General features: G+C 40.2%; 1 protein-coding gene across 2 annotated transcripts in view; it reads right to left on the reverse strand.

Annotated features, from left to right (window-relative positions):
• Positions 1-13,637, reverse strand: part of LOC144688479 (phosphatidate phosphatase LPIN2-like) — a 97,472-nt gene that overhangs the window by 16,629 nt on the left and 67,206 nt on the right. For both annotated transcript variants that reach the window (XM_078555080.1, XM_078555081.1), the window contains 7 exons: positions 11,079-11,172; positions 9,863-9,932; positions 8,610-8,702; positions 8,091-8,170; positions 6,572-6,716; positions 3,380-3,528; positions 1,493-1,579 (listed from right to left, as the gene is read on the reverse strand). In XM_078555080.1, the coding sequence (XP_078411206.1) occupies positions 1,493-1,579; positions 3,380-3,528; positions 6,572-6,716; positions 8,091-8,170; positions 8,610-8,702; positions 9,863-9,932; positions 11,079-11,172 (718 nt within the window). The remainder of the gene's footprint in view (positions 1-1,492; positions 1,580-3,379; positions 3,529-6,571; positions 6,717-8,090; positions 8,171-8,609; positions 8,703-9,862; positions 9,933-11,078; positions 11,173-13,637) is intronic.

Genomic DNA, 13,637 nt, shown 5'->3' on the forward strand with positions numbered 1-13,637 from the left:
CCAGGATTTTGACCCAGTGACAGTGAAGGAACGGCGATATATTTCCAAGGCAGGATGGTGAGTGACTTGGAGAGGAACTTCCAGGTGGTGGTGTTCCCATCTATCTGCTGCCCTTGCCCTTCTAGATGGTAGCAGTCGTGGGTTTGGAAGGTGCTGTCAAAGGAGCCTTGGTGAATTCCTATTGTGCATCTTGTAGATGGTACACACTGCTGCTACTGTGGATCGGTGGTGGAGGGAGTGAATATTTGTGGGTGTGGTGCCAATCAAGCAGGCTGCTTTGTCCTGGACGGTGTCAAGCTTCTTGAATGTTGTGGGAGCTGCACTCATTCAGGCAAGTGGGAAGTTTTCCATCACACTCCTGACTTGTGCCTTGTAGATGGTGGACAGGCTTTGGGGAGCCAGGAGTAAGTTACTCGTCGCAGGATTCCCAGCCTCTGATCTGCTCTTATAGCTACAGTATTTATATGGCTAGCCCAGTTCAGTTTCTGGTCAATGGTAACCCCCCCCCCAAGATGTTGATACAGGGGGATTCAGTGATGGTAATGCTGTTGAACGTCAGTGGGCAATGGTTAGATTCTCTCTTGTTGGAGATGGTCATTGCCTGGCATTTGTGTGGCACGAATGTTACTTGCCACTTGTCAGCCCAAGCCTGGATATTGTCCAGATCTTGCTGCGTTTGGACATGGACTGCTTCAGTATCTGAGGAGTCTATTTAAAATCTCCAAGCCTGGTTTCCAGACAAAGAAACATTAATACACGTGGCAAAAAGCTTGAGCAAAGAGATGCACTTGTAAGACTGATATAAAGGAGGAGAAGGGTTTAGGGATTGAATTCCAGAGTTTAGGGCTGAGGCAGCTGAAGGCAAAGCCATTAATGGTCTAATGAAAGAAAAGGTGGATGTGCAACAATATAGGAACAGATATTGCACGGGTTGTAGGGCTGGAGGAGGTTACAGAGATAGATATGGGAGAGGCCGTGGAGGGATGTGAAAATAATGGTAAGAATTTTAAATTGAGACATTGCTTAACCATGAGCCAACGTAGGTCAGAGCACAGAAATGATAGGTCAATGGGATTGGTGCAAGCTAACATTAAGGTAGAAGGTACTTGGTTAAGCTCAAATTCACAGAGAGTGGAAGATTAAAGACCGGTCAGGGGAACACTGGAATAGTTGAGGCTGGAGGTAACAAAGGCACGCGTGAGAGTTTCAGCAGCAGATAGGCTATGGCAGGAGTGGTGGGTAATGCCATAGAGGTGGGAAGTAAACAGTCTTAGTGATGAAAAGGATATGTGGTTGAAAGATCAAACATGGGCATGATTTTCATGGTGCACTAATCCAGCAACACTCATTTGAACAGCAGAGGTCAACCAACAATTCCTATGGAGTTATGCTTCAGCAAGAACTGCTGTTTGAGAAAAAAAATAAAAGGGGTCAACAAAAAGTTCTGGTTTTATAATTTCCTGTTATCTATTTAACAGATGTAAACACATACTGATGTATCTTATGGTAGAGTTTTGCAATGCCCTGGTGGGTCCAATCCTTTCCCAGCTGTGGCAAAATGTGGCCTAAAGCATCGGATCTGGAAATACACAAAATAATCATTGGTATTAAACATATACATTCAATATTTCACTGAAACATGGCTCAACTGCATCAGAGTTCAAAGCATAAGTGAGCCAAAGCACAGGTGTATGTATGGTTGAGGCCCAAGGCAGAATTTTCTCCAAGGTGGTCAAATGTGAATTTATAGTTAATTTATACATAGGATGAAAAAATAAAGGGGTAGAAATTTGTCTCGGGCAGTGGCACAAAACTAGTGATATCAGATCAGCTGCCCATTAAACACAGCGCCTGATATTCAGTTCCACCTTAGTCAAAGAAAATATCAGGTACCGCATATCACAGGCAGCTAATCCAATACCACCTGTTTTACGACACTGCCTGACATGAATTTCTACCCCATAACTTCCAGCAGCAGCACTCACGGTTGCTGTTTAAAGGAAAATCGTGCCCTTTTTACTGTTATATTGAAGAATGAACTAACAGCTTTCATAGAACCACAGAAACTTAAAGTACAAGGAGGTCGTCATTTGGTTAGTTGTGCCTGTGCTGGCTCTTTGAAATTTCCCATATCCTCGCTTTCTGCCCTTAATGCTCTAAGCTCCTCGTCCTCAAGTACCTACCTAACTCCCTTTAAAAATTTACAGAATCAGCTCCCACCACCTTCTTAGGTAAAACATTCCAAATCCTGACAATGCTCAGATTTCTCCTCACCTCCCCTCAATCTTTTTCTAATGATTTTGAATCTAGGACCTCTAGTTATTGACCCACTAGCCAAAGCTTATTTATTCCACATTTAATCTATTAAAACCTCTCATCATCCTGAAAACCTTTACTGGGTCACTTCTTAACCTTCTGTTCTAAGGAGGGCAGTCCTAATTTTTCCAAACTGTCTTCATAATCAAGAGTCCCTCGTCCTTGATAACATCCTTCTCTGCCCTTTTCTAATACCTTTACATTTTTCTTGAAGTTTGGGGCCCAGAATTGTCCACAATACTTCAGCTGAGGCCTATCCAATGATAAGATTCCAGAATGATACCTTTGCTTTGATATTCTATGCCTCTATTTATAAACTCAAGTAACCCATATGCTTTTTAATCACCTTATCAACATGCCCTCCCACCTTTAACAGCATAGTCTTAATTTCTCCCAAACAACATCCCTGGTACTGAAAATGTACTTTTAGAAGTATAGTGTCTCATTCTTTCAGATTTTAATTATTGTTGGAGGTTTTTTAAAATATTTAATTTTTCACTTTTCCTTTGTCTTTTTATCTCTCTCCCTTAATCCCATTTAAACAGAAAATTAACACCTCACATAGGCTCATCTTTAACACAAAGTAATGGTCATAAAGAGTTATTTTCTCTCGAGGCATCAAGTTGATTAAAGTACAATCTGTAAATTTAGGTGAGTGAATGGTCAACCCATAGCTATGAAAATCTATGTGTTTACATGGCATATGCTTTAAACCAGTTTGCATTTAACCAGAATGCTTAGCATTTAGTAGGAGACAAAAGAATCAGCACTCCTAACAATTGTACAATTAACCAAAGTGTGCTTTTATGTGAGCTTCACTATACTTCTCAATTGGTAAAGATAAATGACTAGTTTCATTTTGCAAGCCTTGGAATATGGTTCAAGGACTGTTCATCCCTTTTCGCAGCATGGAAAGGGGAAAACTTACTTCACATTCCCATCAAAAGTAAAATATGATATTCAATTATAAAATTAAGATATGGATTCCTATTAATTCAGACCTTTTTTTTTCCAAATGAACACAGATTTCAGTAAAAATAACTAGGGTTACAGGTACACTTACTTTGTTATTGTCCCATCAATATCAGATATAATAACCTTATCATCCCAGTTCCAGAGGTAAACGGTACCTTCACAACGACAGGTTCCCTGATATTGAGTTGTCACACTGAACACTGCATTATTTGGGCCATCCTTTAGATTTAAGCTTTTCTAAAAGACACAAAGAAACAAACATATATTGAGAATAATTCAACACTATAATTAAGCACTGCTGGTTCACTCCAAACAAGCATTAGCTGCCTGAACTGATTTGTATGGGATTTTGCATCAGCAGCGAAGCAATGGCATCACTGCTGACCTGAAGAATGCTGCCCACAAAGATTTAGCAATACCTGTGGTGAGGATTTCCCCTTTCCCAATGGCAGTTTACATGTGGCGCCTAGTCAAGGGGATCGCTAGGCATCCAGCAACAGCGATGTCATCAAGCAGGGGAAGCAGCCAAAGGAGTATTCTTAGGACAAATCAAAGTTAAAAGCACTGTTTATCCTTCACTTTGAATTTAAAATTTCAGATAGCAAAAAAGAAATGAGCAAGACTGGATTAAGATAAAAACAAAACAAACTTTCTAAATGTGATTTTAAAAATGTGATTTTATTTTAAATCATGGAGAAATGTGACATTCCACAAATATGCTTTCAAGGCCAGTGAGGGTGTTACCAGATATGAACTTAATACACCATTAAAAACCCAGTTACACCTCATTCAACAAGGTGTAACTTTTTCAACATTTTGCAGTGAGACAAACAGCTTAAAAGCAGACGTTTGCGTGAATTCACTGAAGGCTTATGGATTGCACTGCAGGATAAACTCAGCAACACACCCACTGGAGAAGTGTAGAATCACTGACAGCAACTTTCGGATTTCTGCGTCATTCGGTGAAAGTGCAAACTCCCAATGGTGCTGCCAGCTTCACCGCCATTACCGTGGCAAAATTTGGGCTATTATCTTCAATCATTAAGAAATGCATCTTGCACAGCACTGTGGGTGTACCTATACCACAGGGGCTCCAGCGATTCAAGGAGGCAGCTCACCACCACCTTCTCAAGGGCAATTAGGGATGGGCAATAAATGCTGGCCTAGCCAGTGACGCTCACATCCCGCAAATGAATAATTTTTAAAAAACCATACTTTACGTGGCAGTGTCATTTTTATAAATTTGTTAACTTGTAACATTGGTAACTTAATATAAACACGATGCATAAATCTCATGCCCACCTATACTTTTTTTTAATTACAGTCTACAGGAGTTTGGGGGCGATAGGGGGTAGGAGATGTGGAGTAGAGAGATAGCCAGTCATTGACCTTCAACTTTCCATTCGCAAGCACCTGAAAACACAGCTCAGGATCAGCGCTCTTTTACTTTTAAAATTAAATTTGAAGCTGGGGTTGAAATATTTAAATTCTGCAGATGGTGTCATCCTTGGCTCAGTGGTAACACTTTCACCTGAGTCAGACGGCCATGGCTCGGATTTAAAGGCCAGCCGCGAAGGAGCGGTGAATGCCGATCACTTGGCTGACAGCTGCCCACAGAGTTTATGCAGTCTTCTGAGCAGAGACTTTCTGTCGTCCAGCATCTGACCCGGAAGATCTGTGGCGTCTGTGAGCAGGGCAAGCAGCAGTGGGGGCTTCAACCAGACTGAAGAAACTTCACAGAGACACAGGGCTGGATTTTCAGCGCAGGGTTGGGGACCCGACACCCAGATGAATCCAGGCCCCAACACCAAGCTGCGTCACTCTGCCTATTATCAAATGTAAAAGACCGAGTGGGACAGATGATGAGCTTGGCGTCCAATTAGTGGCACCAAGAACCCTCAAAGAGTTGCCTGCCTGGTGCCAGTGGCAAAGCAAGCAGTAGCCATGTTGATTGCTGCTACTTTCTTGCCAGAGAAAGCAGGCAGCTCCCTGGAGGGCCAGCAAGCATCCACAGTAATGCAAGGGGGTCATGCAGGCGAGATTACAGAGCAGGAGATCCAGGAAAGGTCAGTTATAAATCAATGTGAAGAAAGTTTCTAGTGACCCCACAGTGAACTAACGTGTATCAGACAGTTTTGCTTTACAGAACTGAATTGAGCTTTACAAATTCCGATGGTGAACGGACAAATCCCTTAACAAGCTCCTTAATGTGCTCAAGGGGTTGCTAATTAGTGGTGACCACGTTTCCTGCTCCCCCGCCCGCGGCCAGCCAGCCTTTTGAAAATTCAAATCTGTCCCAGAGGCATTGGGATTCCGGGACAATGATTTTTAATTGCCACCCCCAGCGGATCCCAATCCCTCAGCCTTTTGAAAACCTGGCCCACAGAGTCTAAACCCGGAAGTATAAGCCAAAAGCTATAAATTAGATTTAAATCATGTACATAACGTGAAATAAATATTGGGAAAGTAAGATTGAAAGAGAGAAGTAAAAGAGAAAGACAGGAAAGTAAAAAGAAACCTTTTAAAAGTTTCCAACAATAATTGGATTGACGAAATAAAAATTGTAAAATTAAATTTTCAGGGTCAAAGACATTGTTTGGCAATAATTATGACTGATCACTCACAGCGGAATGCACCAGCCCTAACCTTTTCTGGTGTGTTCTGCGGATAGCTAATAGGAAGTACCACAACTTCATGCCCTTACATTGATTTCAATGCCAAATTGATTGGTGAGGTACGGTTATAAGCACAGCATGTGGGAAAAGCAAGGTAACTCTGACTGCAACTTTGGATTTCAGCATACGCGTGCTCATTGATTTATAATGTGATAACAGTGTGCGTTGTTTGGATTGCCATTATTCTCAATAAAAAATCCAGGTATGCAAGTGAAGCCACTTGAAGATTCTATGCTATTATTTGAAAAACAGGGGATTTCACCCAGAGTTCTTTTATCCCTCAACCAACGTCGCTAGAACAGTCTTCTGGTCATTTATCCCACTGTTGCCTGTGGAACATTGTTGCACACAAACTAGCTGCCATTTTTCCCCAAATTACAACAATGGCAACATGTTAAGAGGCTGAGACACACTTTGGGATGTCCTAAAATCATGATATGTACAATATAAATGTCAGCTCTTTCTTTATTACCCAAACCAATAACTTTTGCATATAAACTTTCAAGGCTGCAGAAAGTATTAAATATAAAAACAGGTCAATAATTTCTTTAAACGACTTAAATTACAACATGGTTGAAGCAGGGATTTAAGAACTATTTGCTTACTAGTTTTTCTGAGGACAGCCTCAGGGATTTTTTGTACGTAGCCGTACTGCTTTGACAAGGGGAATCTCGACATTTAGAACCTGGCTTTGGACGGTCCTTGATGGCGCAGAAGTCATCGTCACTAGAAGTAAACTCTTCTTTAGGCCTGTTCCATAAATAATGAAGTATTAAAATGCAAGCAAATGACAACATTCGACGTGTTAATGTTGTCATAGCCAGGTTTTCCTATACAATTGATTAGAATATTCATAGCGACATATAGTACAAGTTAATATGTGCACCACAAATTACAGATTGTATGCTGAAAATAAATATAACATCTGTTGACATAATCCTATATGATATTAAGATACAAAACATCAGTTTACATAAATAGAAATAGGAAGACTAAATTTTATAAATTTTGTATCTGAAGGAAAACTACAGCGAATTGTTGAAGGGTGTAAATTTTTCACGAGAGTTCTGACTTACACAAAAAAAAAATTCACGATGGCTTGTCTAGGTATTTAGTGGTTCAACAAGGTCCTCAAGCCTGTTCCCCTATTCAGTTAGACCATGGATAGTCTGTTAAGAACTCCATTTACCAGCCTTTGATCCATATCCTTGAGACCTTACCTAACAAAAAATTATCAATCCCCATCTTCAAAATTTCAACAATCCAACATCCACAGCCTTTTGGGGGAGCAGGTTCCAGGTTTTACTCTTAAATTGCCTAGGTGTAATTTGAAGTTTAAGCCCTCTTTTTCTGGACTTCCCCATCAGAGGAATTAGTTTCTATCTACCCAATTAAATCCTTTTCTCATTTTACCACCTTGATCAATTCAAATGTCTGAACTCAGAATAAAGCTAAGATTCTGTAACCTCTATATATAAATTAAACTCTAAGCTCTGGCATTATTCTGCGATCCCATTCACACAATTTAGTGTGCATTCTAGCTTGTCATCTGCAAGCTTACATACACAACTTCTGATTCCTTCACACAAATCATGAATAACCATGGTGAAAAGCTGAGGCTCCAATACAGATCCCTGGTCCATTCAGCCATTCCATAACAAAATGAGGATTTCACAATCAAAATACTGCTGTAAGTCATTTCCAACGTGTTTTATATTGCACTTTGAACTGACTGTTCAAAATCATTGACCCTTAATCTGTTACCATGAAATCCAGGTGCAGTTTTGGGGTGCAATTTATCTGGTCATCCTGCACAATTGGTCTACAATAATTGGCTCACCTCCTGACTCCTCAAAGCCTCTCCAACACCTGCAACACTCACAACATCATCTGGATAGGTGCAGCTGCAATAATACTCAAATTCAAGAATATTCAAGAATATCATCTAAGACAGAGCACCTGCATGATGCACCTGCCACAGTAGTCAACATCCATATCCCTTTTACCACAGACTCTCATTGTGGCCGCAATTTGTTTCACATACAGTTAACAAGTGTTAATAGTTCAAAACAGCCTTAACTTTTGTAAAGGTTGTGAAAAGAAAAGTTGATGCTTGAATATTACCTGCAACCTTCAAGTAAGCTGGCTTGTTTAGTTTCACTTCTTTCATTCTGTTCTTCACCTTTTTTGATACTGGATTCTGGCTAAAAAATAAAGACACTGCATCAAAGCTCTGCACATGCTCAAAGCAAAGCTGTCCTATAGCAAAGCCATTACAAAGCTCATACCAGCTGAATTTTAATCTGTACCTTAAATGCATCTAAAAAAAATCCAACCGAAACATGTATTGCATTTTTATAGAAAAGATCTTTTTGTTATGCATCTCGTTTCTTATATTGTGTTTACAACTGTAGTGATCAGATTCATTCTCAAATAAACTCCAATCTAGTCATTATTCGTTGCCCATAGGGTGTGTGCTGCCTCAGAATCAATGAAGGTCATGCATAAATATTGAGAGACTAAAAACAGATTCCCATTGAGTGCTACCACCTCAATCATCAACCATGCTATTTTTGTCTGTTTGTTCTTGCTTCATAACTATATTAAAAGTGACAAAACAAAGAATCAGAAAATAAAGCATACCTCTTTTACTGTAGAGTTTTTTCTGCGCCAGGAGAACCACCACCCGCCAGTCTTTTTTGGCATCTTTTCCTTTACCAGCTTATCTATAGTAGCCTAAGATGAATAGGAACAGGGACTTATGGATCAAGTCACAAGAATATAGTTATGAATCCTCTAAATCATTAAGCCTCTACATTTCTTCTCCTCAAAAACATATTATCCTAATCTTATAATGCCTCAACACATAATACATGTGTACATTTTAATTTGAAATATGAAATCTACCACTATTTACTATTTATGGGCACAGCAGTATACAAGTTAGTGGAATTTTCTCAAAAAAAAGTATGTTTATCAAAAGTGCCAGATAAGCTGGCTTGAAAATTGCATCTGATGACATAAAAATACTCAATGGTTTATAAAATGACCAATCACAATACCAGACAGCACTGCTGGTTTCTCAGTTCATCTGGTTAGCAGCTTTAAAAATATTTGAAGACTAGCCCACTCCTAAAGCAGTAACCTGTGCTCGCCATAGATGTTACCTGATTTGTTCCGTGCTTCCAGCATTTTCTGTTTGTTTCTAAATTTTTACCATCTGCAGTTTCTTGTTTAAAACATTGAGACAGGTTCACAAAGGAAAGAAGCAGTAAAGAAAGCTAACTCAGATAATTATGCTTACCTACTGCCTTATAATGGTATTAGGAGTTGCCCCTTTGCTGAGTGGGTACATGCATCATGAGATGCATTGATGAGCCATATAGAACTGATCGAGTGTTTCACCACTGAGTCACAGAGTGGTATGAATCCCAGGATTGATCTCTGAATATGCTGAATAAGCTGGTCTCAGCCAATGGATCAGTAATGGCATAACAACTGTTCACAAGAACTAAAAAGGGGAGAGCAAAAGGAAAATCTGCAAAGGTTCCTGATCACTAACTAGTGGCCACTGTTGGCACTGCAGATATGAACACCAAGTGTGGGAAGAGACAAGAGCACATGCCATAATCAAATCACCTGTCAATCCTCATCATCTAAACTCACCAATTATTCACTTCAGAATGATGCTGAAGAGTTGTTGGCACAGAGAGAACTATATTTTAGTGTCGGTTGTTGTCTTCAGGAGTAGAGGGGCAAGAAATAATTATTTCACTTAGAAGGTAATTCTGAGGTATAAAATTGACTAATGATTATCGGAAAAGACATATAAATCACCTTGTAAATTCTAACCCTTTTGTTGAACCAGAACAACTTGTCAACTGTGTAATATCTACCTTGGGTAAGCTCTTCTGAAAAGCTTGAATGCAGAGAATCATGGGAGCAGCAACTGCCCAGTTGTAATATCTACGAAAAACAAAATGTCCAGGGTTTTTAATGCTATTATAAATAAATCTACCTTTAAAATATTAATTTAGTACTCTAACCTCCAATTTACAATAATGCAATGGCCTGTTTTACCAAGTTAAAAAATGCTACCTATATTTCTTGCGAACAAGGGCGATTTTTTTTTCTATTCTACTTCAAAATTAATTTTTAGTGTGAAACACTTAAAAACATTTGAAAATGTCCTATATAAAGTAAATCATTCTTTCCTGACATAGCTTTCCCATTCCACGGAGAGCTAGGATTATATATGCTGGTTCACCCACATCCTACAGTTGATGAGGAATTTTATTGACATTAATAATTCGCCGTCTCATCAAGACTTGGAATTGGAAACATAGGTTTAGAGAGCATGTGCTGGAGGCAAAAAACCAACATACTCCAACAAGAAGCTCAGTCTGCCATTTTGAATTATTGTACATTACTAAATAGCAGTTCTATGAATTCAAGATTTTTTTGTGGTGACAATTTTAAGATCAGAATTAGATGTCCAACACCTTGAGTCTTTTGATTACTGTGTTCAGAATGTTGCATGTAGTGATGAGTGGTTAAGGGATTTCTGGCTTCTATTCTGTTACCCAGAATTAGTCCAAAATCCACATAAAGCTTTACAATTAAATAAATGAAGCTGACTAAATATTAAGAATCACAGTATACAATGGGAAATACAAAACAGGCAATGAACAAATCAGGATGAAACAAAGAAAATTACAGTATTGAAAAACAGGCTTGCAAATAATCAGAGTAGCTGTACAATTACTAAAACAAAATCAAGAAATGCTGAAAAAATACAGCATGTCACTCAGCACTTACAAAGAGCAAAGCAAGGTTTGGATATAATTCTGTTCTCAGCAGCTGACTGATACGCTGTGTAATGTCAGCATTTTTCTTTCAGATTTTCAGAAATTGCAGAGGTTTTATTTTTATTTCACCAATAATAAATCAGGATAAACACAAAGTGCTTTATATAATAAATTAGCAAATTGATTTTAACCAATTTTCACATATTACTGAGAATTCAACCATTTTATGAAAACAGGAATTTACGCAGCTGCATAATAACATGCAGTATAACAGTGCACATTGTTACGAAGTTTATGAACTTACTTTTTATTTATTCCAATAACCAAATTTGGATCATCAATAATTCCAGGATTTTCAACCAGGTCGTGGTATGTGACCATGTGCTGCACAAATTTTCCTGTGGCACAATTAATAAACAACCATTGGAAGAGTTTCAGCTAAGAATGACTATCATGCATGCAAAGAATTTTACAGTGACATCTTAAATTCTTAACAAAAAAAAAACAAACTAAATGGTCATTCAGAACTTCATGAACTGATCAGCAAATATACAAACATGCAATAAAGTCACTTAATGTAGCTTCACCAAAGGAAAAGAAATTATTCTGATTCATTGTTTTGGTGATGCTTGTTCATTTATTGTTGCTCTCCAGTCGGTGAACATATCGGTAGCAAAACAGTGCATTCTCATGTTCGAATTTAAATTGCATTTAGATGATTATGGATACTCTGTAGGAACAGATATAGCTCCAAGTCAGGATGGTGTGTGGCTTGGCGGGGAACTTGAAAGGGTGGTGTTGCCATGCATCTGCTGTCCCTGTCCTTCCAGACAATAGAAGTCACTGCTTTGGAAGGTGCTAATTCAAGGTTGGGAAGGTGCTATCAAAGGAGAGTTGTTGCAGTGCATCTTATAGATGGTATACACTGCTGACACTACTCGCCCATGGTGGAGGGAGTGAATGTTTAAAGCGGTGGATGGGGTGCCCATCAGTGAGCTCCTTTTTCCTGGGTGGTGTCAAACTTCTTGAGTGTTGTTGGAGCTGCTGACAACCAGGCAGATTGAGAGTTTTCCCTCTTTTTCCCCACTGACTTCAATTTTACTAGGGCTGCTTGATGCCCCCGAGTCAAGTGCTGCCTGGACGTCTAACACAGTCACTCTCACCTCATGGTCTTGAATTCAGGTCTTTTGTCCATGTTTGGACCAAGGCTGTAATGAGGTCTAGAGCCTAGTGGCCCTGGCAGAACCCAAGTGGAGCATCATTGAGCAGGTTATTGCTGTGTAAGTGCCCCTTTTGCGACACCTTCCATTAATTTACTGATGATCAAGAGTAGGCCGACGGGCTGGCTGCTTTCAGTGAACAGGGTATACCTCGGCAATTTTCCACGTTGCCAGGTGCATGCCAGCGCTGTAACTGTATTGGAGCAGTTTGGCTCAGGGCACAGCTAGTTCTGGAACACAAGTCTTCAGTACTATTAATCGGGTGCTGCCAGGGCCCATAGCCTTTGCTGTATCCATTGCCTTCAGTTGCTTCTTGATATCTTGTGAAGTGAATTGAATTGGCTGAAGACTGGTGTTTGAGATGCTGGGGACCTCAGGAGGAAAACGAAATGGATCATCCACTTGGTACTTCTGGCTGATGACGGTTGAAAATCCTTCAGCTTTGTCTTTTGCACTGACGTGGTAGGCTCCCCCATCATTGAGGATGGGGATATTTGTTGAGCCTCCTCCTCTAGTTACCATAGTTGTTTAAATGTCATCCGCCATTCATCACTAGATGTGGTAGGGCTGCATAGCTTTGATTTAATCTGTTGGTTGTGTGATTTTTTTTGAAAAATATACTTTATTCATAAAGTATATGGAAGAACATTACAAAATATTTCAAAATCGCCATCACAAAAAGTACAATCAGATTCAACTTTTATACATGGATCACAAGGTGCATCAATACAATCAATGAATATTACAATCATTTCAATATGGTCATTTCAGACAATCAGACAATGGTATTGGAGTTATCAACATACATCATGTTACACTCTGAGGTGCTTCAATACAATTATAATACAACTAGTATTCAATGCATACATTCATTGTGAGCTGTACAGCCCAAGGGGCTCTAAACAGTTCCCAGTCCCTCGGTGCACTATGGCAGAAAGGTCTTGGACAGCGACCTTTCCCCACTGCGCCTTTGCGGCGGCTGCCCCGAGCTTTAGTGCATCCCTCAGCACGTAGTCCTGGACTTTGGAATGTGCCAGTCTGCAACACTCGGTTGGGAGAACTCTTTGCACTGGAAGACCAACAAGTTTCGGGCAGATCAAAGAGCGTCTTTCACCGAGTTGATGATCCTCCAGCTGTAGTTGATGTTTGTCTCGGTGTGTGTCCCTGGGAACAGTCCGTAGAGCACAGAGACCTGTGTCACAGAACTGCTCGGGATGAACCTCGACAGAAACCACTGCATCTCTCTCCAGACCTTCTTTGCAAAGGCACAATCCACAAGGAGGTGAACAATGGGTCTCGTCCCCACCACAGCTACCTCGAAGGCAACGTGCAGAGGGGATGAAACTCCTGGCGTGTAGGAAGGAGCTGACTGGGAGGGCCTTTCTCACCACCAGCCAAGCTACATTTTGGTGCTTGTTGGAAAGTTCTGGCGATGAGGCATTCTGCCAAATGACTTTGACAGTCTGCTCAGGGAACCATCCGACAGGATCCACCCTCTCCTTTTCCCGCAGGGCCTCTAAGACGTTACGTGCCGACTACTGCCTAATGGACTTGTGGTCAAAGGTGTTTCTCTGCATAAATTTTTCCACGAAGGACAGGTGGTTATGGCATGGTCCAACTACTTGGAGCATTCCACGGCAGTG

The sequence above is a fragment of the Cetorhinus maximus genome, chromosome 13, assembly GCF_964194155.1.
Source record: "Cetorhinus maximus chromosome 13, sCetMax3.hap1.1, whole genome shotgun sequence".
NCBI lineage: Eukaryota > Metazoa > Chordata > Chondrichthyes > Lamniformes > Cetorhinidae > Cetorhinus > Cetorhinus maximus.